Genomic DNA, 24,461 nt, shown 5'->3' with positions numbered 1-24,461 from the left:
CTATGCTAGCCCCTGGCTGACATCGGAGGTCATTTATAAATGGCAAAGGCACAGTGGCGCTCACCAGAGCGCTCAGCCGCCCCGGGAAGGCTCCAGGGCCCAGCCCCTTCGCTCCCCGCACTGCTCAGCGCTGCCCTGTCCCACCCGCCGGCCTGCACGGGGCTGAAATCAGGAGTTCCGGGTCAGCTCCAGCCTGGGGGGCAGGTCCTGCTCTGTGCAGCCTCAGGGGTCGCTCGCCATACAGGGGACGTGCAGCAGAACCCACGTGCCTTAGGGAATATGCATTTGTTGTGCCATACGCTTCAGCTGCCGGAGCAGCCCCGGCCAGGAGGCTCCGGAGAGAACAGGCCGGGGTGGGGGAGATGGATGGGGGCTGAGCGGATGTTTCTCCTCTCGGCCGCAGTGGGGGATTACATCACAGAACCAGTGGAACTGGCAAAGCCATGGCCAGAAGACCAGCGGCGTCTCTTAGTGGGTGAGAGCAGGAGCCGTGGCAAAGCCGCCCTGGCAGTGATCATATCTGGGATCACTGAGTCTGTCGCAGCCCCCGGGGAGTTACGTCCCCCTCCCCCCGCACAATCCCTCGCGGCTTGGATCTCCCCCTCCCACACATCACGCTGCCGCTTGGTCCTGCTGGTTCCAGGAAGGGGGGCGGGGAATCTCCCTCCCCCCGGCCTAGTTCATTCCTGGTCTTGGATCTCTTCTCTCTCTCTCATGTATTTTCTCCCCTCTTGGGGTTGGGATCTCAGCCCTTGACATTCCCATCCTCACACAGAAGCTGTTCTCCCAGCGGCTCTGCTTAAACCCTCCCTGGTCGACCCAGGGAGCTCTGGCTGCTCGTGCGAACAGCTGTCTGAGATCCCGTCTCTGTCTGGGGCTCCCGCTCGCTGTCTCCCCCCAGCCGGCAGGAATAGGCGTCTCCAGAGAGCAGAGCTGTTTCACGGGCAGTTCTTCGGTCCCAGAGCCTCTGGCTACGTGCAGTGCAGCCCTAGTGCTCGTGCCCTGTCTGCACTCTGCCCACAGTCCTGGCTCTGCTACATCATCCCGCAAAGGGGCTGGGTCTCCAGTAGCCACGAGACCTCCACCCCCGGCCCTCCCCACAGGGATCCGCTGGCCAGTCTAGCTGCTCTCAGCTCTCCCTCCTGGCCTGCATGTGCCAGGCAGGGCAGAGCGATGGCCAGCCCCAGGGAGGGGCCTCCCGGCTCTGCCCCTGCTAGTGCTGCTGGGCTGGCAGCTCCCTACGCTTGGCCAGTGCTCCCCGTGAGACATACTGGGGGCCTCTTAGCGTCTCTTCCACAGCACCCCCTTGCGCACCGTCCCAGGACGCTCTGATTTTGGTCAGGCAGCCAGCCCAGCCTTTCCTGGTCCCCTTTCTGCTGGGGCCCGTGACGTCCCGGGGGCCAGACCTAGGCGAACAGGCCAAGACAAGCACTCTCGCTGGGGCAGCCTGCCATGCTGACAGCAAGCCCCACGGGCAGCGGGAGCATTGAGCTCCGCTCAGGCTGTAGGACATGGGGCTCAGGCAAGAGCCGGGCTGTAATGAAGGGAGGGTTCTGAGCATCGCAGGCCGGGGGGACAGTTCAGAATGTCTGAACCCCCACGCTGGGGGCTTCCTGGTAATCATATTCATCCCCAGATCTTGACTTACCCCCTGACCTCTCCCCCCAAGATTGTAAGATGACCTCTGACATCAGGTGGCAGGAGGGTGGGAATAAGAGACTGTTCCCTGCTCTGGAAACATGCTGTGGGGTTTGAGCTCTGCTGCTCTCTGCCGGTGAAGCCCTGGCCCTAGATTCCCGCAGATCCAGCCCCGGGAGCACGGAGAGGCACACCCCTGAGCTCCTGCTGCTCCCCTTATTCATTCCCATTGTGTCTCCGCTAATCTCCCTCAGGGTCAGGGCCTTTCTACGCTGAGGGCCAGGAGAGCTGTGGAAGGCTGGGGCCTCCCTCAGTGACCTCCAGCCCCCAGCAGGGACCCACCTGCCAGTCACCAGCCCAGCACTGCCAGAGCAGACAGGGCAAAGCGGGTGAGTGAATCCAGACAGGGCACCCACCAGGTCTCAGCTGGTTAGGCCGGAGTGAGGCTATGGCAGGGTGCAGCGTTCTCCAGCGGGTACAGGGGCTTCGGCTGCTGGGGTGGATACAACCCGTCCCTCGCTCTCCCCCAGCCAGTCAGAGGGAGGGGCTGGGTTCTGGAATAAGGGAAGTTTCCCTACACCCCCATCCTGGGCTCCTCTCACCTGCTCCCTCATGGCTCCCAGGAGTCCAACCCTACACGCCCTTTCCGGAGATTGCAGACCAGAGCGCCCCCTGTTGCCCTGCCTGCACAGCTCGGAGCACAGGACGTACCTAGCTAGCAGAATGCAGCCGGTTCTCTGCCCTTGTCCCCGCTCCAGGTCCAGGCTCCGTGTTCCCCTGCGGGGCTGGTTTTATTGGCAGGGCAGGTGGCTCCAGGAACCCACTCCTTGTTCAAGTGCAATTCCAGCCGGGTGCTGCACGGCTTTCGGCCAGGGCTCTTCCATGACCTGCCCCGGGGGCCCACGCAGACCCAGCACCTCCCCTGCCTGCTGGAGGTGCTGAGCGTGCTCGCTGTCTCCAAGGCGGGGCCCTAACCAGGTGCCAAATCCCCCCCAGAATAGGCTGAACCCCCACAGCAGTTGATTTGCTGAGAACTGCCCCAGGCTGTAGCTCCCAGGGCAAGGCCCATTCACGCCCCCTAGTGGAGAGAATCAGGAGAACTGCAGTCAACGCCCATTCTGCCAGCCACCAGCCCCCCCTCAGTTAGAGGCTAGCCAGTTTCCATTGTTGCATGGTTCCAGGCCGCCCCCGCCGCGTCTCACAGCAAAGGGCCCTTGCTTTGCAAACACCTTGTTGCCGCTTGTCTGCGCCTTCTACAGCTTTCCCCTCCGCTAGCAAAGTGTCCCCATGTTTCCTATTGCAAACCCCGCAAGAGGTGACTCGGCTAATGTCAACACAGTTCTCACGCCCACTTGGGCCGCTGACTGCCACAGGCCCGAGCTCAGAGCCACTGAGAGCTTTAGACCAGCCCAGGGGTCAGCGAAGACCTATTTCATACCCCATCAGGGGCTAGAGAAACATACACCAGCGCTGGCATCCCTGGGCCAGCACATGGAAGGAGGCAGCAGCCACCAAAAACTTCAAGAAATAGGTAGTTTCACTTTGTTAGCTTCCAGCCAAAGCGGTAGGGCTACATGAGGGTAGTTGCGCCCACCCCCTACGAACCTCCTCTGCAGTTTAGCTCCCACCCTGGCTTTGGCTTTAGGAACGTTCAAGTCCTGTCCAGTCACGTTGCCATTCAGACTTGTGGCATGACCCCGCCGCTAAAAGCCACCTGCGCTGCACCCCCACAGAGCAGGACGGCCAGACACACGATCTTGCCTTTCTTTTGAGTTGCTGCCTTATAAAAATACCCTCTGCCCAACCCATGAGAGATGCCCTCTGCTCGGGCAGCGTCTGGTCTGGCTGTGAGACAATTCAGTCAGTGGGCGGCACTGGGATCGTGCTTAGCCCCTGGCTTTGCTCTCAGAGAACAGCAAACTTCTCCTTGGCGTCCCTCCTCTCCGCTAGTAACCAAGAGCCCATCAGTCAGTCTCGGCTACTCTCTGCTCTCCAGAAACCAAGCTCGACTCTACCGGTTCGTAATTGAATATTAGATATTCTAGTTTTAAAGAGGAAAAGAAATCTGTGCTTTTGTATGTAATGACTAATCCTTACTCTATAAACCACTTCAATATTGTGAGATTGGTGAAGCTATAAATTACTTGATATTTTTGGGTTTTTTCAACCATCATGGCCTTATTTGTTCACTTTTGCCAGTGGTTTAAACCTGTGAGATAGATGTTTATTGCAAAAATCTACATATTGTATAAAATATATATTTTGTGTCAATCTTCTGTGCAGCAGCAGCCGCTGTGGGCGGCGCTGCAGCCTTCACGTGGAGTGTGAAGAGCTTTTGTAGGTGTCCCGGCCCAGGAGATGGGCCGTGCCTGTGATCGGATGATGTAGACGTGTGTAGTCTAGAGTGCAAACGCTGTTTTCTACCTTTTGTAGTTCTTTCTTAAGAGAAATAAATTCAGCCGTGTTCTTTGCCTCCGGCGCCACTTGGTTATTGGCAGCGGGAGCCGCGCTCGGGAAGCTTTCAGCTGTGCTGCGGGGGAATGCTTCTCGCTAATCCCTGCGAGCACGGCCTAAGTCACATGGTGCTCGGCCCACCTGCTCCCAGAGCTGCGCGGCACGTGCACTCTAGGGCCAGGCACTCTCCCCTGCGCCCGCAGCAGAAAGCGACGCAAACCGAAGTCTTGGAAATTAAAATGTTTATTACAGGGAAACAAAAGCCCATTTGAGGAGAAACTAAATGATTAACAGTGGGGCCGGGGACTGTGGAATGATCCACAAAGTGTGTGGGCGGGGGAGAGGTGTGTTATCTGGACTCAAAGGAAAAACCTCCTCCACTGGAAAAAGTGCCTTAAACACTGAACAGAGAATGACACTTAAATATACATCGAACAGAACCGGGCCATCTGGCCCCCTGGAGGGCGGGAGATTTGTTCTGCCACAGGATCACGCTACGCCGGGGGAAGCTAGAATGCTGCCCTCTCGCCCCCTCAATGACACCTGAACGGTCCCGGGAGAGGGGCTGCGCGGGGCCTTCTCCCCAGGGGCCAGGCGTGCTGCTGACGGCTTTGGCAGCACGTGGCCGGGGCAGTATTAGAAGAATTCACCGTCTCCAGAAAGCAGGGAGATGGTTAAAGGGGTGTCCCGAGCCGGAGGAAGAGGCTGCCCTGTTCAGAAAGGGTGGAGCCAGGGCATGTTACTGCTAAGTCACCGCAGATCACGGTGACGAGGGTCAGGTCCCTCCCACAGCATCCCGCTAGCCCCAACTGAGCACGTGCACCACAGGAAATGCCGCCGGCAGAGGTAAGAGCGTCACGGTCCAACCCCAGAGGAGACGCTGGGCTGGGCCCGGGGATGACAGGCGTTCCCCCTCCCCTAGGGATATTCCTACTTACATCCACTTTCAGCAAAAGCACGAGTTACTCTAATTAAAAAAAAGGATGAAGAGAAATTAAAACCCAACGAAACTCAAACAGGAGGAGGTAGTTAAATCCGACGTACAGTACGGCAGGAACCAAACCAGGCTCGCCTCCGCGTCACAAGACGATCCAGGTGTAGCGCTCGTTGTCTGCTAGGACCTTCAAGGAGCAGCCTAGAGAGAGTAAAGAGCAGATGGGTTGAAGGAGCTGCTCCTCGGTGGCCATTTCCCCACTCCCAAGGCTGGGCGGCTGAGGGCGGGGCGGGCGCACCCGGGGCTGCGTTGGGGGTGGGGGAAGGACCCAAGTCTCCCCACTACACTGATGGTAAAGTAAGGTGGCAGGATCCGCGTAGGAAGCGGGCCCTGGGCCAGGAGTCAGTGTGGCTACAAGCCACCGGGCAGCAAGGGGTCAAGCCAGGGGTGTGCTCAGTGCAGCGCGTGGGCCCTCCCTCCCAGCAGTGCAGGGGATGGTCCTGCTGGGGTTTCGCGATTAAAGCCCAGCATGGCATGCCTGCCATGCCCGCCCCCCATCCCCCGGCATGGCTCTGCCTTCCCCTGCCTACTGACACGGGCACAGCTCTGCCTGGCTCGGCCGCCAGCCAAGCGGGGAATTCCGTCCGTGGGGCCGGAGGCTTCTGACCTGCCCGCGCTCAGCTGCGGAGTCAGGAGAGACACAGGGCACAGGGGGAGGGAGCAGCAGGCCCTGGAGAGATGGGCAGAGTCCTGCACCCAGACAGCGGGGACCAACTGCCCCCGAACAGCGAGGGCAGCTGCACCCGCTTCCCCCCGTTCCCACTGGGGTTCCAGGCACGACCCAGAGCTCCGGCTAAGGGATCAGCTGGGTCCAGGCTGGGCGGGGTTTGGTCGGACACCACCTGCACCATGTCTGCTGGGGGGTCGGCTTCTGTGTCTAACCCATCTGCCCAAGCTTAGCCAGGGGCCGGCTGCAGGAATCCCTGGGGCGCGGGTCTCGGCTGCGTGAGCCCAGCGGCCCCTTCTGGCCTTCGCCGATACACAGGGATCTAGGAGCATGCAATTATTTCTGGTGGGGAGTTTAATCGGGGGCCACGCAGCGAAGAGCCATGACTGGGCAGATAGAACTCCTCCTGGGGTAGAGGGCAGGGAGGGACGCCCCCACACATGGAGTCTGGGGCAGGACGCTGTCCAGCAGAAAGTAACCGTCCCGCAACACGCGAGGGAGCTTAGAGGCCCCCCCCGCTGGGCTCTGGAGGGAACCGTGCCCTTGGCAGCCCAGCCCAGACACACTTCGCCTCCCCTCAGCTGGAACGGAGAGATCCAGCCTCCAGCAGCACGGCGCACAGCTTGCCCCGGCCCCAGGTGGCTGCAGCGCCACGTTCCTGCTGGCGGGGGCGCAGAGCGCGGGTCTGGAGCCCAGGCAGGCTGACAAGGCTGGGAGCGTAGCAGCCATTGCATGGCAGCGGACTGGGCAGCAGAACACAGCGGGGAAGCCGCGTGGTGAACAGGATCAGCCAGCCGTGCTGCGTCACACTGCCCAGCCCCGTCTCACTCACACAGGCCTCGCTAGGGGATCCCTCGCCTTCGGCAGGGCTCGGCTGCACCCCCGAGGGGAAGCCGGGCAGCCCCTCCTCCAGTGCTCAGCGCCCGGCCTGGGGCGGGGCGTTTACCTTTATGAAGTGCCTCGTTCGTCATTCTGTTGACGTATCGCCCGCTGCTCTCCGGCACCAGCCACTTCATCACCATGTCCACGCAGCTCTTCCGGTAGGAGCTCCAGACGCTGCCGCTGCGGACAGGGAACAGCACCGTGAGTGGGCAGAGCAGGTGCCCGCCCTGGGCCGAGGCCCCCAGGCTGTGATTTTCCAGAGGCAGCGCCCTGGGCGGTTTGTATTAGTGCTGTCAAACACAAGTGCCAGGCAGTTCTAGGGCTGAGCAGATCCCCAGAACGCCCCACAGCCCCAGGTCCCTCCGGACGCAGCCGCCCCAGCGCCAGCTATGGGGAGGTGGAAGGGAGTTGTGTTCCCAGGGGAGAAGGCCGGAAGGCAGGGCCACTTTGGTTGGGAAAAGGGAGCTTTGAACTGGGATGGCAAGAGGCTCAGTGAAGGGCTCTTGATTCTAACCAGCAAAGGTCTGACGGCGCCAGGATCTGGGACTCGGACCCAAGCCCAGCTCTCTGGAGTGAGTGACTTTCCCCAGCTCACCCCAGCAGGCACCAGCCACGGCCGCTGCCACACACCTGGTCTGCCCCTTAACTTCTGTGAGGTCTCCCACGCTGACGGTGATGAAGGTGCCAGTGTTCAGATTCCAGGCGACTTTCAGGCTGGTGTGATAGGTCTTTGGTCTGGAGGGGAGGCACAGGACACACACCGGCCTGGGCAGGTTAGAACAGGGGTCGGCTAGAAATTAACCATTTCCTCCCCAAGCCCCACGTACAATCTGGGCAATTACCAGGACTCCTGGAGCCCGCTAGGGACTGAGGTTGGGTGGAGGGGTTCCGGCTACTGGAATTCCTCCCAGACTCCCCCCCCCATCTGCTCTCCATGACCTCCCTTCATGCCAGTTCCTGCCCCTTCTGTGGGGACTGGGTCCCCTAAAAGCACACGCCGAGGGGATGGAGAGACGTCGCGGGGGGAGTTTTGGCAGCGGCTGTACTCACCTAAGCTGGCCCTCTTCGTCAGGAGCTGGGAAGGCCAAGAGCAATAATCCGATATTGATGATGACTTGGTTGGTTTCTGGACACACCTACAGGGAGGGGATTGGACAGTTGACTTGGAGAGGTTACGGAGCCTGGCAGAGATCGCTGTGGAGCACTGCTGGGCATGGATCACGCTTGGCAGGGCGGCTATGGGTCCCAGGCAGAAGGAAGGGTGGCCTGGTTGTATTTAGCCCTGGATGGTCCCTCCAGAGCCCAGGGTTCTCTGTACCGAGTACAGCAGCAGCCCAGGGCAGCTGATGTGCACAAGAGATGCCTGTCCACTGGGATTCCCACCACACACCGGGCACGGCAGAGTCAAGACAGTAGAAACATGAGCGAGATCTGAAGCAGCACAACCAAAGAGAGGGGCCTGACCCCATCTCCCCTCAGATTAGGTGGGTCAGGAGCTCCAACAGCCGCCCCCCAGAGCGGTCAGCAGCCAGGTGCTGCAGCAGGAAGCGAGATCCCCACCCCCCGAAGAGGGAACAGGTGCCAATCACTCCCCTCTGACCGCCCCATCCCAGTGCAGCAGCCAGGGGAAATGCAGAGGCTGACCCTGTCCCTTCTCCGGGTTCCTGGCCAGACCATCTCTCCCTCCCCACCCAGTTCCACACGGAGACCCTTCAACTCTGCTACCTACAGAAGGACACAGCTCCCAGGCATGCAATGCTGTGTGGCCATGCCCTGTTACAGAGGAGGGCTAGTGCCATCGGTTTCATTTCAGAGGCAGCACTACGGCTTCCGGCCAGGTCCTTGCTCCAGTCTGTAGCAGCCAACAGAGAAGTTTGTTGATCCTGCTGGAGGAGCAGCCGTCGGAGCCACTGGGGGTTATGCCTCGATGCCGGCTCCCGGCCCAGGCAAAGCGCTGCGGCTCTCAAGTCACGCGGCCGGAGGCGGTCCGCCCGACGGCTTCGCTAGGCAGCCCGAGGCTCGCCTGGCTCTGCAGGGGAAGGGACGCTCCCGCGCACTCACCTCTAAGATGACGATGTCGTAGTCGCTGAAGGAGCAGAACTGCCTGGACCAGGAGGCGTCGTTCCGGATCACCTCATTAATGACGTACTCAAAATCCAGAGTCAGCTGCTCCACCGTCAGGTACTGGCCCTGCAACGGGGGGAGAGAACCCAGACGCTTCAGCAGCTGTTTCTCCCTGGTCCTAAGGGCCTATCACTTCAGGCAGCTGTGCTAAGCAGGTCCTGGCTCAGTAGAAAGCTATGGGAACTCGCTCCTCAAAGTCCTGTCCCAGCCCGCCACGGGACTCCGCAGACAGGGCCCCTTTTCTCAGCCCACCGCTCTGCGCTGAGAGAGACAGACGCCCGTCGCTAGTCCAACCCTGCTCCGAGGGCACCAGCTAGATTCGACACAGCTCACCCATCGCCAGCACTGTGCCCAAAGGTTTAACTGCGGGCTCAAGCCCATTACCTCCTCCGGAGCTGGCAGCCAGGTTAGAGGGAGGAGCCGCTTGCGGCGCTCCTGGGTGTGATTCCCAGCCCTGCCAGACTCCGTGTGACCGTGGGCACTGAGCACTACGCCTTGTCGGCTTCACCTCTCCTGCCCTTTCTCTCGTCTGTAGGCTTGTCAGGGAGGAGTGGTCGCTGGGGGTTTGTACAGTGCTTGGCGCTCTAGGGCCCCATCTCAGCCGGAGCCTGTAGACCCCATACCAAGTCCATCAGCGCCGAGACAGGTAGGACGGGGGCACCTCTCTGGCTGGCAGAATCTTTTATGATCAACGGTGGATAAAAACCACGACACGGCTCGGCCACAAAGCCCCACGGTGCTGAATTCAGCAGCCCTCCTCAGAACAGACCTGCTCGTGAGTAATCCCCCCACCGAGCGCTGGTCATCATTGCACAGAGGTGATGGGGAACATACCCCCATGCTGCAGATGGGGAACACGACTCGCCCAGTCACCCGGCAGCAGAGTCAAGAATGGACGCTAGGTCCCCTGAGCCCCAGGCCAGCGCTCTGCCCACTAGAGCCGTGGTTCTCAACCAAGGGTCCAGGGCCTGCTGGGGGGCCGCGAGCCGTTTCAGGGGTGCCTGTCAAGCAGGGCCAGCATCAGACTCACTGGGGCACAGGGCAGAAAGCCGAAGCCACACGGCCTGGGGCTGAAGCCCAAGGCCCCGAGCCCCGCCACCCAGGGCTGAAGCCGAAGCCTGAGCAGCTTAGCGTCATGGGGCTCCCTGTGGCGTGGGGCCCCGGGCAACTGCCCTGTTTGCTACCCCCTAACGCCGGCCCTGGCTTTTATATGCAGAAAAGCAGTTGTTGTGACACGGGGGGCTGTGGAGGTTTTATAGCCTCCGAAAGAAAAAGGTTGCGAACCCCTGCACTAGAGCACACTGCCCCATTCACACTTCCCTCTCCCAGCAGATCACTAGGTAACCTCCCCTCTCTTAGGGAGGGATCTGCCTCCAGCCCAGCCCATTTAGAAGGTGAAAAATCAGAATTTTTGTGAACGTAGAAAGCGTTTGTGAAATCAGCGTGGTTCGGCTGCCTCTCTGGGGATGGCTGACTGGAGGTGGAGCAGCGTGGTCAGTTTTCGCCCCAGGGTGTTACTCACAGCTGCCCATTCCAGAATTGACATCTTAAAATGCAACACTCGGCTCCGGACAAAGCACTGCACGTTGGGACTTGTAGTCTCCATGGAGACTACATCTCTATGGAACAGCAGCGGCTGATGAAAGCTTTAAAAAGGACACCCACTTCTGTCTGCAAGTCTCAGACACACACACCACTGTTACGCCTGACTCCTACGTTGACAGCACAGGGTCAGACACCTTTGCCTCGTGCATCACATGGTCAAATCCTCCATGTCCAGCAATGCGGCAAGATCGAATGCATTCAGCGGTAACAGAACATGACTGTCAAACCCCCGAAACCGGCCGGGCGATCCAGGGCAGCTGCGGGAGTGTTAGCTCATTATTTGAAACGGACTAGATTTCAAGCTGACGGTGTCCCTTTAAGTCCCCGCCCCCCACCCCATGACAGGACCAGAGCCCGAGGCCACGCCTGACCTGGAATATGGCTCTCTCCTTCAGCGGCTTGAGGTTTCGCCCTCTCAGGTCAGTTACGACAAACGGCAGCGAGATCTTGTCATCCTCGTATTCTGAAAGGGAAGGCAGCATGAGGCAGAGGCCACGGGGCTGGCGAAGGGGCTGGGCCTGTAATCCCAAGGGGTCCGCAAAGTCGCCCCCCATGGAAGAGCTTGGGAAGCGAGATGTCTGCTAAGGAGGCAGGATCAGAACACTGGTTTCTGCCCCCCGGTTTAGTGCGATATAGTCCGAAGAGTGGCTCTTCCGGCTCAGAGCCGCTCCATGGGCCTTTCCGAGCCAGCTTTGGTGAGCAGAGCTCCTGCTTCCATCAGCCCGACAGAGTCAACACAGCTCTGGGGGAAGGAGCCAGATGCCAGGACTCCTGTATTGCAAGTAGGATCGTTTCCCAAGCTCCAATACTTGGAGTGTAGGACTGTGGGGCAGGGACTGGCTTTTTGCTGTGGGGTTCTGGCCCATGTCTGGGACTCCTGGGTGCTACCGTGGTACAAATAAAACCTGCCTTCAGTTACACCCGGGCAATGCAACCGAAGGCACCAGGCCGGGCCAGTGGATGGTGGGGACAGAAAAGGGACAATTAAAGAACCTAATTACAAAAAGCTGGACCTGCTGAAGTGAACTGGCACCTTCCCAAGTGGGACCAGGGCAATTAACGAAGGCGTCCATCCTTCAGTTAACATTACTTGGGACAGGAACATTTAGGCAAGTCAGGGAAGATTCTGGCAATTGAATCTGATGGATGTGCTGCGGACTTGTCTGGGGGAGCGGGGTGGGACTCTGGGGCAGGCAAGTGCTCTGATCTCTCAGAGCCTCGTTAGCCAGCCTCCTGCTCGCTGCGTCAGGGAAGAGACCAAGTGCCAGAGCACATCCGTGCCATCTGGTACGGGAGGGACTGCAATGCCAAACGTGACAGGCCCAGAACTGCTCTGGCAGCCCGGGGCCAGGCGTGTGCTGTACCAAGGGAGCTGAAGGAGGGGCCTGTGCAGAGACTGGCCGCTCAGGGCCCAGCCTCCCAGCCCAGGGCCCCAGATTTGGGGTAGTGGGGGCTTGCCCTAGCGCTCCAAAAACAGCTTATGCTGTGGCTCGAGCTGGAGCTCCGGCTCCCCCGCCCCAGCCCAGGCTGCAGAGCCCGAGACGTGCCCCGAGGCTGCTATGGAGAGAGCTCCCCAAGGAGGGGACAGGGCCCCACCAGCCAGGGGCCCCTTCTGAGCATTACAGACCCAGTAACTGGGGGATGGAGGAGAAGAGAAGTCCCAATCCACACCATGAATGCAGAGCGGGCACAGCAGGAAGGTAAGCTGTGCCCTGCAGGGACCCCATACAGGGGCAAGGGGCAGTTCAGTCCTCAGCCTCTCCACTGAGGCTTCCAGCAAAACGGCCTCCTAGCACTCGGGGATGGAGGGATTGGAGGGGAGGGGAGGGGGGTGGTTTAGCAGCATGGAGGCCTGACTGCTGGGAACCAGAGGGAGACCCAAACTCACTGCACGGGCCAGACACTAGACCATTAACAGCTCTCGGTTACAACGCACGTAAGTCCAATTACAAGCAGCCTGAGGGATGAAAGGACCCGGGCTCCAGCCGAAACCAGTCAGCTCAGCCCTCCGCGCGATCCCCGCCCCGAGAAGTGGATTGGCCTCTCGAAGCTCTGCTTACCGTCCTCCGGCTCCGACAGGTCGCTGGGCTCCAGAACATAGCACAGCTTGGTGTAGTTGACGTAGCCGGGCTCAGCCGGCGGGCTCTCCATCTCCGGTCCGGCAAGGGGAGAATCTTTCGGGGGCTGATCCCCTTCTGGAGTTCGGTCTCCCCTGGGAGACGAGAGGCCATGATGCAGGCGGCAGTAACTCCCGGAGGGCCCCAAGCACGGCTTTGCCTCCCATGGTGCATCAGCAGGGGTGCCCTGACACAGGGATCTGTGTGGGCCGGCTTCCTGGGCAGGACGGCACTCAAACCGGCCGCTACCCACCTCCTCCTCTTCCGCTGGGGCCGGGCCTTTCGCCTCTTTGGCCCGTCGGAAAATATCGGCCACAAACTCTTTTGCCTTGGCCACGGCTGGCGACAGCTCCATGGGTTTGACGGGGCTTTCCGGGCCCTGGGAAGCTCTGCTGGCGGGCGATGGTGCGGCAGCCATTCGGCAAGGGCAGCCATCTCTTTCCATCCGTTCCTCCGCAGCCACTGGGCCCGGCATGGCCCCTGCAGCATCACAAGCCCCTGCGTGGGGCGACTGGGGCTGGTTCCGTCTGTCGTAGAGGATTTGGCAGAAGTTGCTGTCCTCTAAACCAGAGAGAGGTGAGGAAAGGGTTAAAGAGGCCATGGCTACACAGAGAACAGTTTCCATGGAGACATCCCTCAGCATTTTCCACTGGACAAGTGGGAGCAGCAAGGTCTAGTGGATAGAGCCCCGAGTGCCCCAATACCAGAGTGATGGGCACGGCATGCAAACCATTCCCCGGGCTCTGCCACTGCCGTGCTGTGACTCAGGTCCCAGATCCTCACGTGCCCTTGTCAGACGCCGGCAGATACTCGGATGAAGAGTATTAGACCTCTGCCTTCGTTTAGACGTCAGGACTCCGGGCTCAGCGGTACCACCTGGGCAATGCTTTCCCATCGGCGCATCTGAAAGTGCTTCACAAGCTTTAATGTATTTCCCCTAATAACCCCCCTGGGAAGCAGGGCAGGGGGGACCAAGGCAAAGAGGTCACACACGGCGTCTGAACTCAGGTCTGCCAAGCCCTAGGCTAGTGCACTAACCACTGGACCATCCTTCCTCTCATCTGGGCCCCACCACTGAATGCAATTGCTGGGCACATCATTTCAGAGTTAGGCTGAGATTCGGAGAGCCATTGAAGGGGGTCGGATGCCCACTTCCCATTGGTTTTAAGGAGAAACGAACACATAAAGCCTTAATTTGCAAAACAGCTGCCCCCTCCCTGAGGCCGGCTCTCTGGGACCGGAAGATGCTTTGCAGACATTAAAGAACTGAGCCTCCAAAGCTCCGGCACGAAGGAGGCAGGTCCCGGCCGCAGAAATGTGCACACAAACGTGCAGTGACTCGCCCCAGGTCACACGGTGAGCCAGTGGCAGAGGCAGCAGCACAACTGGGAACAGAACCCAGGAGTCTCAACTCCCAGCCTCCGGCGCTGGACTCTCGAACGTGCTCGTAGATGCACCAGGATTTCCCTAGAACACCACACAACTCCATCTAATATACCCCACACACAACTCCCCGTCGCGCCAGCGGGGTGTGGCTTTCGCCCCTTCACCGCATTTCTCTGTGTCCTCATTTTAGCAGCCAGTTTCTCTGTAAAACGAGAGATTACACCCACTGGGCTGGTCTCCTGGAGGAAGGCAGGACAGCTTTACAGTGCTCGCTAACATGGGTCCAGTTTACCTCTCCCAAGGTCTAAAACGCTGGGAAACCAGCATGTCACGTGCTTCCAGCCACCCATAGGCGAGTTAGAACGAGACTCAATGTCCCTGCATCACATTCTCACCTTTGAGGCCCTTCCCCTCCGTGTCCCTTACATGTCTCCCACCTCACCCACCAAATCTCTGCTCCATTGTCAACTTCTCTCACCCAAACAGAATCGCAGGATCTCCTAGAATCGCAGGACTGGAAGGGACCTCGAGAGGTCATCTAGTCCAGTCCCCTGCACTCAGGGCAGGACTAAGTATTAGACCATCCCTGACAGGTGTTTGTCTAACCTGCTCTTAAAAACCTTTAATGACGGAGATTCCACATCTCAGCACGTCCTTCCACGCTGCCCTTAGGTATGGGACACCCACCCTGGACCAAGCCGTTCGGGCCTCATAAGGCTGACACAGTTCCTGGCCCCCAGGAACAGCATATGCTCCCATTGTGCCAGGCTGCGAGATCTGGACAACATACCTGTGCACTGCTCCAGCAGCCTGCAATCAAGGAACTCAAAACACTTTACAATCACATATTGACCCTCGCAATCCCACGGGGTAGACAGAGTGGATAATTAGTAGCTCTAACTTTTCACCAGCAGATCTCAAAGCACTTCTCAATCCTTTTAATCAGTGATCAAAAGTGATTCTTTTTGAAAATTGCATTTATTGAAAACAGCGTCTTTAAATTAAATACATTTTCTTTTAAAAAATACACCCAAGATTAAATTTGAAATGACAACCACCCATGTTAAAACCTAATATCCCTATAATCTACGAAAATCATTTAAATAAATTAAAATATGCTGTGTCTCCTCAAAGGTTAATGAGTTGGAGTATATACAGCGGTGGTTTTCAACCTTTTTCATTTGTGGACTGCTAAAAAATTTCAAATGAAGGTGCGGACCCCTTTGGAAATCTTAGACTGTCTGCAGACCTTCAGGCGTCCGTGGACCACAGATTGAAAACCACTGATATACAGAATCAGGGGAAAACCAACTTTCTAAATATGTCAATTTCCTGTCCCGCACTAGAGGTATGTATATTTTCAGTCTCTACTATGGGGCGAATGCTAGTAGGTACATATTTCTCAGATGTACATTCCTTACAAAGGAGGTTGGTATCATTCTTCCCATTTTACAGATGGGGAAATTAAGGGATGGGAAGAGGAAGTGACTTGCCCAAGGTCAACCAGCAGGTCAGTGGTAGAACCAGGAGTAGAACCTGGGTCCCAGTCCAATGCTTTAGCCACTAGACCACACTGTCTACTACAGGGTTATCAAACTCAAATGACCATGAGGGCCACATGAAGACTAGTACATTGGCCCGAGAGCTGCATCACTGACCACCACCACCCTCCCCCGCCCCTTCAATGAGGCCCCACCCCTGCCCCGCCCCCATTCCAACCCCTTGCCCAAAGTCCCCACCCCAACTCCACCCCCTCCCTGCCCCTATTCCAACCTCTTCCCCAAATCCCCACCCCTGCCTCCCTCCTGGAAAGCGCTAAGTGCTGCCAAACAGCTGTTTGGTGGCAGGAAGCACCTGGAGGTAGGCAGAGAAGTGGGAACGTGGCGCACGGAGAGGGAAGGGGGGGCAGCGGGTATGGGGAGCTAGGTGGCCACAGGAAATAACTCCGGGGAGGGCGGGCACGGGGAGCTTGGCGAGCTGCGTGTTTGAGACCCCTGGTCTACTCATATTATATATATATATATATACACACACACACACACACAGGTGCTCACTCCCCCCCACCCCCACCCTTCCTCTCCTGGTTTTCCTGCATTGCAAGCTCTTTGGGGCAGGGACACCGGATTGTGCAACGCCTGGCGCAACAGGCCAATGGGCCCTACCACAATAGAAAGCAGCTATAAGACCATCCTTCCCTCCCTTGAGGTTAGTGTTTGAGACCGTTTGAATCTGGAAATCCAAACCTCAACAAGGCCGAGGCGGTTGCTTTGTTCTTAGGTAGTTCAGCAGCTGTTAAGTGAGGAATGAGAACCTGAGGTCCAATGCATCTTGCAACCACCCGAGGCTACAAAGAATGCCCTACGTTACCCTGGGAAGCTGGGACTGCCAGCTCTCCCATGCATCACTTACTCATCTCTAGGCCCAGTTGCTTGCAAGATACCTGACCTTCCACTGACCCCTGGGTTCCCCCCTCTGAGCAGCGGTTTCACGCACTGAAGGTAGACTGCACTCATTCTGAAGCCACGGAGTTTCCAACCCCTGGCCAAGCCACAGGCCTGCGGGTTGCTGAAAGCGCCACTCTTAGTAGCTGCGATGCTCAAGCCGGTTGCAAGAGAAGGATGGCAATGAAGTTCTCTGGCCTGTGTTATACAGGAGGGCAGACTCGATGAGCTAATGGTCCCTTCAAATCCAAGATGAGGGAGAGAAGGTACCCTGACTAGACTGACTACACTAAGCAGCCATTCCCACACATCCAAAGCCTCACCGCTGACCTTGCAGAAACACCCAACAAGGCCTGGAATTCCGAACGCAGCGTCTTCCCAGGAAGAAATCCACACGTTCGTGCTCTCCAATTCCAGTTGCCCCCAGAGGGGCGAGGCGCTTACCTGCGGTGTGTACGGAAACAGCACATGCTACGAGGGAGTAGCTGGTGTTGAGCAGCACCACCTGGTCCTTCTTGAGCTGGAAGGCTGGCTGGAACGTGGGGAACGGATAGACCACCTGGTACTTTGTGTGCAGCATGAAGCCATGCTGCAGACAGTGGGCGTTTGGGTCCCCTGAGAACACACAAGGAGAGGGACAAGTGAGATCATCCCTGCCCAAAAGACGAGAACAGCTGGGGGGTCAGATACTGCTTGTCTCCCACGCGCTCAGTCCCAGAGTCACCCACATTGACTGTGCCTAGCACCTGGCAGGGTGTGACGAACTGGGCCTGTTCTTACTGTGGTGTGTGAATGCTGACAGGGGAGTGTGGCTGGATAGTCTGCATTGGGGGATGGGAGTCTGAGTCTGCCCGAGGGCGAATACCTGGGCGTGTAGCATGGGAGCCCAGGAAGGGGTTGGAGGCCAGGGGACTCCTTGGCCGGGGAAACTGAACAAAGGCTGTGGGAGGGGTCGCTGAAGGCAGAGTGCTGGAAGCGGGTTGGAGAGATGGCTGGGGAGCAGAGATTGCTCTGACCTCCCAAGGGGGGCTGGGATGCCTGGGACCCCCAGATGGACCTAACTGAGGGGGGCCCTGTTGTCTGTGCCTGCAAGACCTATCTTGGACTGTATTCCTGTCATCCAAATAAACCTTCTGCTTTACTGGCTGGCTGAGAGTCATGGTGAATCACAGGAAGCCGGGGATGCAGGGCCCAGAGTCCCCCGATACTCCGCGACACAGGGTAAGAACATTTCCTTTTCTAACACTAAACGAATCCCACTGGGAGTCAGATTACATTATCCTATGGGGAAACTGAGGCAAGGAGGATGAAAGCTTGCCCAAAGATCATGCAGCAAGTCAGTGGAAGAGCTGGCAAGAGGACCCAGGAGTCCCAACTGTTCCCTAAACGAATCAGGAGACCTCACTCTGTCCCGTCACCAAGTCTATCACCCCACCTTCGCCAAACCTCCAGGCTTGCCTCCTCTGACCCCCTTAGGAAGATGCACATCAGCTTTCCCGGCGAGCATATTCTTGACAGCTAGGGAACCGTCCCACTGGCTCACCTGGATGGGCGAGGGCCATATCCCTGCAGCCGGGGCAGTACATGAGTGGGGGCATGGCCACCATGCTGATGTAAATATCCCGATGGTTTTCATCACTCATCATCATCATGTTCATCAGCAGGCCGTTTGCAGAGCGTGTGCTGCCAGGGAGACAGGAGACACCTTTGGTCACTTTCAGAGAAGTTCAGGGATTCAAACCCTCATCTCCCTCTTTTAAACCCACATCTTCCATCCCTGATTTCTGTCCTAGCTTGCAAATCAGGCCTATTAGCCAGTCGTTACATGGGAGAGGGGGCAATGGGATTCTCTCTTCAAAGGGTTTAATCCAAACTGGAGCCGCTACTAAATTAAACTGTTATTTTTCTTTTACAAGAGCCTTGGGGCTAAGAGGCAGGACTGAATTGCTCTCAGATCTTTAAGAACACGTTTCACGTGCAGTGACGTTACACAGACCTCCCAGCCCCACTCCCAGTGACGGCTTGGGTGAGTAAAACATTAACATTTACTTTGATTGCAAGCTTTGTGGGGCAGGGACAGTCCTTTGGTTCATTTTGTGCAGCGCCCAGCACAATGGGGTCCTGGCCCACGACTAGGGGTTCGAGGCGCTATCGTATCACAAATACATACAATGCAGAGGAAAAAAGCAAACACACACACGTCTTTGCCAATCTAACACCACACAAAACTAAGTATTTACAGTCATTAAAAACAGATGGAGAACAAAGCAGGTTTTTTTCAAAACGTGAACAAAGAAACAAGGGAAGTCAAATGGTTTCAATTGATAAGGGGCCTTTCCCTAAACTGGAACCCTACTGCAGCCTCTTTCGACAGGAGTTTGTGTTATGCTAACCAACCGCAGCAGATGCACCCCACCTGCCTCTCTTATTTGCCAGGTCAGGGCATTTGGCTCTTCCAACCTTAGATTCAGCTCAGGAGGAGGTGGGAGAGTAACTGAGCCATAGTTCTCCCCTTAATATCCCAAAGCACCGCTTCCCCACTCCTGACAGCCTTAGACACTCCATCTTCTAGGGCTGGGGTGAGACGCACGCAGGGAGAGACTGAAGGGAAGGCATGGCCTGTGCTGACCAGGCTGCACCCAATCTGTGAATAGGACGAAGACATCAGTTTCCAAGGCTGTCAGTCCTATACTTGTGTGTTAAGTGAAATAACTATTTTAAAGAGGCAGGAGTGTATCACCCAGAAACCTCAGGGAGGAGGCTGGCAGCAGCAAAGAAGAATTTACTATGGGTCCCTCAGCCTCCCTTAACCTTTTATGGGGGGATGTGAAGTTGGGAGCGCAGGCGGGAACTCAAATTCTGTCCAAATCACTCCCTCATCCCCCAAGACAAGACTCATTCAATGGAACTCACTTGAAGCCAAAAACGATGACCTTGGAGGAGTCACTGGGCCATTCACACACAGTCAGGTAAAGGTCACTGTAGATTTCTTCATCTTGAAACAAGCGAACCTGTCGTACCTATGGGAACAACAGAGCAAATAAGATTGAAACCTGATGTGAGAAAACAGATGACCAAGCAGTGGGATCTGGAATTAGAACCCCCCCCAGACAACTGTAGGGCCTAAGTTACTTGGGAAGGTCTTTTAAGAGGCTTAGCCCTGGTCTACACTATGAGGTTAGGTCGAATTTAGCTGCATTAGGTCAATTTGTCTATACAACCAACACCATTCCGTCGACCTACACAATCGACTGTATAAAATCATTTTCTAACGATCGACTTCTATAAAACCGACCTAATTTCATAGTGTAGACATACCCTTAGCCAAGATCAGGCATTCTCTGAAAGATGTCTGTTTGGCACGAGAAGATAGGTGATTTTACATTTCAGACGCCCCTTTCACTCAGGAGGGTCTCAAAATGCTTTATCGTTACAAACTGATTACATAAAAGAATCACTGCATACAGCTGCCTCTGGGGTGGAGCATGACAGTAATTTGACAGTGCACAGCAACACTGCACTAGCATTTAGCACAGGAAGAATTGAAACTGCGGGGGAAATTTAGGGAGGCAAAATGTGATGAGCTGATTAGGGATCTGAGGACAGCAGCTCCTCAACTCTAGCAAAATGCACCCGATCAAGGCGTCAGTTTTATGCCTTGTTTAAAAGGTGATGCCTCTTGCACCCTAGTACCTCCTACAACCGGACTGGGCAACATTGGTCAGCCCAGCACCCTCTAGTCTCATACAGGGGCAATGATGCAAAGGAAAGAGTGTCCCCTAATGACTCCCCAATCCCCTTTCTGGGTTTTCCTTTGAAGTCTCCCTTCCAAGCACCAGCCACACCTAACCCTCTGGATCACAGCCCAAAGGGGGAATATCTGCAGGAAGTGGGTCTTCATTCCTTGTGAAACCATTCACCACGCTCAGTTGCTTCAGGAGCTTTCCCTCCCCCAGCGCCAGACTGGGGGCATCATACGTACCAGCTTCAGCTTGCTGTGCACGTTGAATTCCCACCAATAGAGGTGGTAGATGTAGAAGGAGAAGTCGTCGTCGCCGCTGTTGCTGGTATAGGACAAGACGTACCTCCCGCACTTGGAGAAGCCGAGGAAGATGTGTCTGGAAGATGAGCACAGGACTATAGGTCAGCCCAGAGCACTCACATGCATTCACATCCCCATCTCGCCAAACTTGCTGGGCATGGAAACTCCCCATGAGTTTATCTGCCCCCCCAGTGGAAGTCAAGCTGAGAATGATGGCTGGCCCTGCCAACCTGCTCAAGAGAAATGCCACATCTTACCCTGCACACAAGAAATCTTCGTCCACAATATTCTTCAGGGAAACGCACACCCTTGGGGGCAGCTTGCGGAAAAGGCGTGGAGAAAGCTGCCCGCTGATCTGGAAAGAAGGGAAGTGTCAGAGGCTCGGGGGTACAGCCAACAAGAAGCGGGCTCAAGACATCCCAAAACGTGTCTTGAATTGCTGCCCGTGGATGCCTTCTGCTTGTGATCCCAGCGTGAGGAAGGAGCTGAGCTAGACAAGGACTATATGAGCAGATATCGGAGTCAGGGGTGTTTATTTCTGGTAACGGTGACCACATTAGTTGCTGCCCTGGGGCTCTCCTGACAAGTCACCATCGCCGCCCCCAGGGCTGGGACTTTTGGGGCAATGGCTGCACGGAGCAACCTCGCTGCAGGGTCAGGGCAGCAGAACAGAGGCTGACATAGAAAACAAGACTCCTGGGTCAATGGGGTCTAATGAAGTGGGTGGGGGGAAGAGGGAGATATTGGGAGTCAGGACTCCGGGGTTCTATCCCCAGCTCTCTGCTCAAGTCATTTCACCCACTCCTGTAGAAACCACCCCCTCTTCCTTCACAGAGCCTCTTACTGCCCCCCGCAGAGACCCTCCCCTCTCCCACAATCACACCCAGTCCCAATCAGTCAGACCCCCCTTCCCTGTGCAACTGCCCCTCACAGAACCCCCCATCCCCCTCCCCTCAATGAGCTCCCCGTGGGAAGCACCCCTCCCCCGCAAAGCAGCCCCTTCTCAGTTAGCTCCCCCCCTCCACCCGAACTCCCTCACAGGAGCCTCCCCCCCCCCGTGTCCCCCACATTCCTCCCAACGGAGCCCCCCGCATATGAGCCCCCCCACCTGTCCCCCCGCCCCCAGAGCCCCCAGCCAATGAGCTGCCCCGTTCCCACCGCCCCGCTCACAGAGACCCCCCGACAGTGAGCATCCCGCCCCCAACGCCCCCCCACAGGTCCCCCCGCCCCGCCCCCCACATCCCTCCCCACAGAGCCCCCTGGCAACGAGCCGCCCCTCCCCCAACGCCCCCCCGCCCCGCCCCCCACATCCCTCCCCACAGAGCCCCCTGGCAACGAGCCGCCCCTCCCCCAACGCCCCCCCACAGGTCCCCCCGCCCCGCCCCCCACATCCCTCCCCACAGCGCCCCCCCGGCAACGAGCGCCCCGCCTGTCCCCCTGCCCCGCCCCCACAGAGCCCCCCCCCGCCCCGCCCCCCACATCCCTCCCCACAGCGCCCCCTGGCAACGAGCCGCCCCTCCCCCAACGCCCCCCCACAGGTCCCCCCGCCCCGCCCCCCACATCCCTCCCCACAGCGCCCACCGGCACCGAGCCGCCCCTCCCCCAACGCCCCCCCTCACCTTGACCCGCTCGAGCTGCCGCACCACGTGCTCCCGGCGGCCCCGCGCCCCCCCCGGAGGAGGATCCGCCCCCCGCTCCAGCCGGGCCCCGCTTCCCCCCCGGGCCGCCCCGCTCCGATTTCGAGCTGGGCGCCATTTTCCCCCCGGCCCCCTCAGCTTCCGGCGCAGCCCGGCCCGCCACCGCCTCCTGCGCCCGGGCCCGCCCACGCTGCTTTGCCATTGGCCAGCCCCCGGCGCCCGCCGGGATTTCAGATCTCTCCGCGATTCCCATTCATCAGATGGACTGTCAATCCCAGCGTCCCGCCCCTGCAGGGCTCGCGCACCAATCAGAATGCGCCTCCTCGCCCCGCCCCGTCAGTCCGCGTTGTCCGATTGGTGGCTGTCTCCTGTCAGTCTCTATCTCGTTTGGTTGCTATGGAGAAGCGCTATCAGCTAGGCCCCGCCTCCCGGGCTGGCAGGCGGCGAGAGCAAGGGCCCTTGGGCGCCGGGGGTCTCCAGAGCGGGGCGTCTAAGCGGTGCCTGAGAAATACAGGGCGCTGGGCCGTCGTCATGGCGACGGGGTCCATGTGTCCTCAGGGTGCATGAGGCCCAGGCATCCCGCGGTGGTGACAGCCCAGCCCTGACGTGAGAGATGGTGTAGCGCCCATTGGGCAACAGCCAACAGCATGGCGCCCATTGGGGCACAGCCAACAACATGGCGCCCAATGGGGCAACAGCCAACAACATGGCGCCCATTGGGGCAACAGCCAACAGCATGGCGCCCATTGGGGCAACAGCCAACAGCATGGCACCCATTGGGGCACAGCCAACAACATGGTGCCCAATGCGGCCACAGCCAACAACATGGCGCCCATTGCCACAGCCAACAACATGGCGCCCAATGGGGCAACAGCCAACAGCATGGCGCCCATTGGGGCACAGCCAACAACATGGCGCCCATTGGGGCACAGCCAACAACATGGCGCCCAATGCGGCCACAGCCAACAGCATGGCACCCATTGGGACACAGCCAACAACATGGCGCCCATTGGGGCAACAGCCAACAGCATGGCGCCCAGTGGGGCCACAGGCAACAACATGGCGCCCAGTGGGGCCACAGCCAACAGCATAGCGCCCAATGTGTCACAGCCAACAGCATGGCACCCATTGGGGCACAGCCAACAACATGGCGCCCAATGCGGCCACAGCCAACAACATGGCGCCCATTGCCACAGCCAACAACATGGCGCCCAATGGGGCAACAGCCAACAGCATGGCGCCCATTGGGGCACAGCCAACAACATGGCGCCCAATGTGGCCACAGCCAACAGCATGGCACCCATTGGGGCACAGCCAACAACATGGCGCCCATTGGGGCACAGCCAACAACATGGTGCCCAATGGGGCAACAGCCAACAGCATGGCGCCCATTGGGACACAGCCAACAACATGGCGCCCATTGGGGCACAGCCAACAACATGGCGCCCAATGCGGCCACAGCCAACAGCATGGCACCCATTGGGACACAGCCAACAACATGGCGCCCATTGGGGCAACAGCCAACAGCATGGCGCCCAGTGGGGCCACAGGCAACAACATGGCGCCCAGTGGGGCCACAGCCAACAGCATAGCGCCCAATGTGTCACAGCCAACAGCATGGCACCCATTGGGGCACAGCCAACAACATGGCGCCCAATGCGGCCACAGCCAACAACATGGCGCCCATTGCCACAGCCAACAACATGGCGCCCATTGGGGCACAGCCAACAACATGGCGCCCATTGGGGCACAGCCAACAACATGGCGCCCAATGCGGCCACAGCCAACAGCATGGCACCCATTGGGACACAGCCAACAACATGGCGCCCATTGGGGCAACAGCCAACAGCATGGCGCCCAGTGGGGCCACAGGCAACAACATGGCGCCCAGTGGGGCCACAGCCAACAGCATAGCGCCCAATGTGTCACAGCCAACAGCATGGCACCCATTGGGGCACAGCCAACAACATGGCGCCCAATGCGGCCACAGCCAACAACATGGCGCCCATTGCCACAGCCAACAACATGGCGCCCAATGGGGCAACAGCCAACAGCATGGCGCCCATTGGGGCACAGCCAACAACATGGCGCCCAATGTGGCCACAGCCAACAGCATGGCACCCATTGGGGCACAGCCAACAACATGGCGCCCATTGGGGCACAGCCAACAACATGGTGCCCAATGGGGCAACAGCCAACAGCATGGCGCCCATTGGGACACAGCCAACAACATGGCGCCCATTGGGGCACAGCCAACAGCATGGCGCCCAGTGGGGCAGCAGCCAAATGGCATGGCGCCCAATGACAATGATAGCCAAACAGTACAGTGCCCATTGGGCGGTGACAGCCAATGAAAATGACAGCCCAGATATGGCACAGGAAATGTCATGGCAACCAAATGTGGTGTGTCCCAAAGGCAAAAGCCGAGACGTGGCACGGGAAAAAGGCATGGCACCCAACAGGATGGCAAGTCA

At 58.2% G+C, this 24,461-nt stretch overlaps 1 protein-coding gene across 1 annotated transcript; it reads right to left on the bottom strand.

The window, feature by feature from the left end:
* Positions 1 to 4,317: 4,317 nt before the first annotated feature.
* On the bottom strand, positions 4,318 to 22,105 carry DCAF15 (DDB1 and CUL4 associated factor 15). Its single transcript, XM_054012954.1, is given in 14 exon segments — positions 4,318 to 5,227; positions 6,700 to 6,815; positions 7,266 to 7,370; positions 7,686 to 7,771; positions 8,697 to 8,825; positions 10,736 to 10,827; positions 12,425 to 13,042; positions 16,753 to 16,923; positions 17,852 to 17,991; positions 19,222 to 19,328; positions 20,291 to 20,426; positions 20,608 to 20,705; positions 21,970 to 22,020; positions 22,022 to 22,105. Coding segments are annotated over 14 exon segments (1,989 nt in total). The 3' UTR covers positions 4,318 to 5,171.
* Positions 22,106 to 24,461: the final 2,356 nt, after the last annotated feature.

This window comes from Malaclemys terrapin, chromosome 23 (assembly GCF_027887155.1).
Source record: "Malaclemys terrapin pileata isolate rMalTer1 chromosome 23, rMalTer1.hap1, whole genome shotgun sequence".
NCBI lineage: Eukaryota > Metazoa > Chordata > Testudines > Emydidae > Malaclemys > Malaclemys terrapin.
Note: the sequence above shows the minus strand (reverse complement) of the source record. Positions and strands in the feature narration are given on the sequence as shown.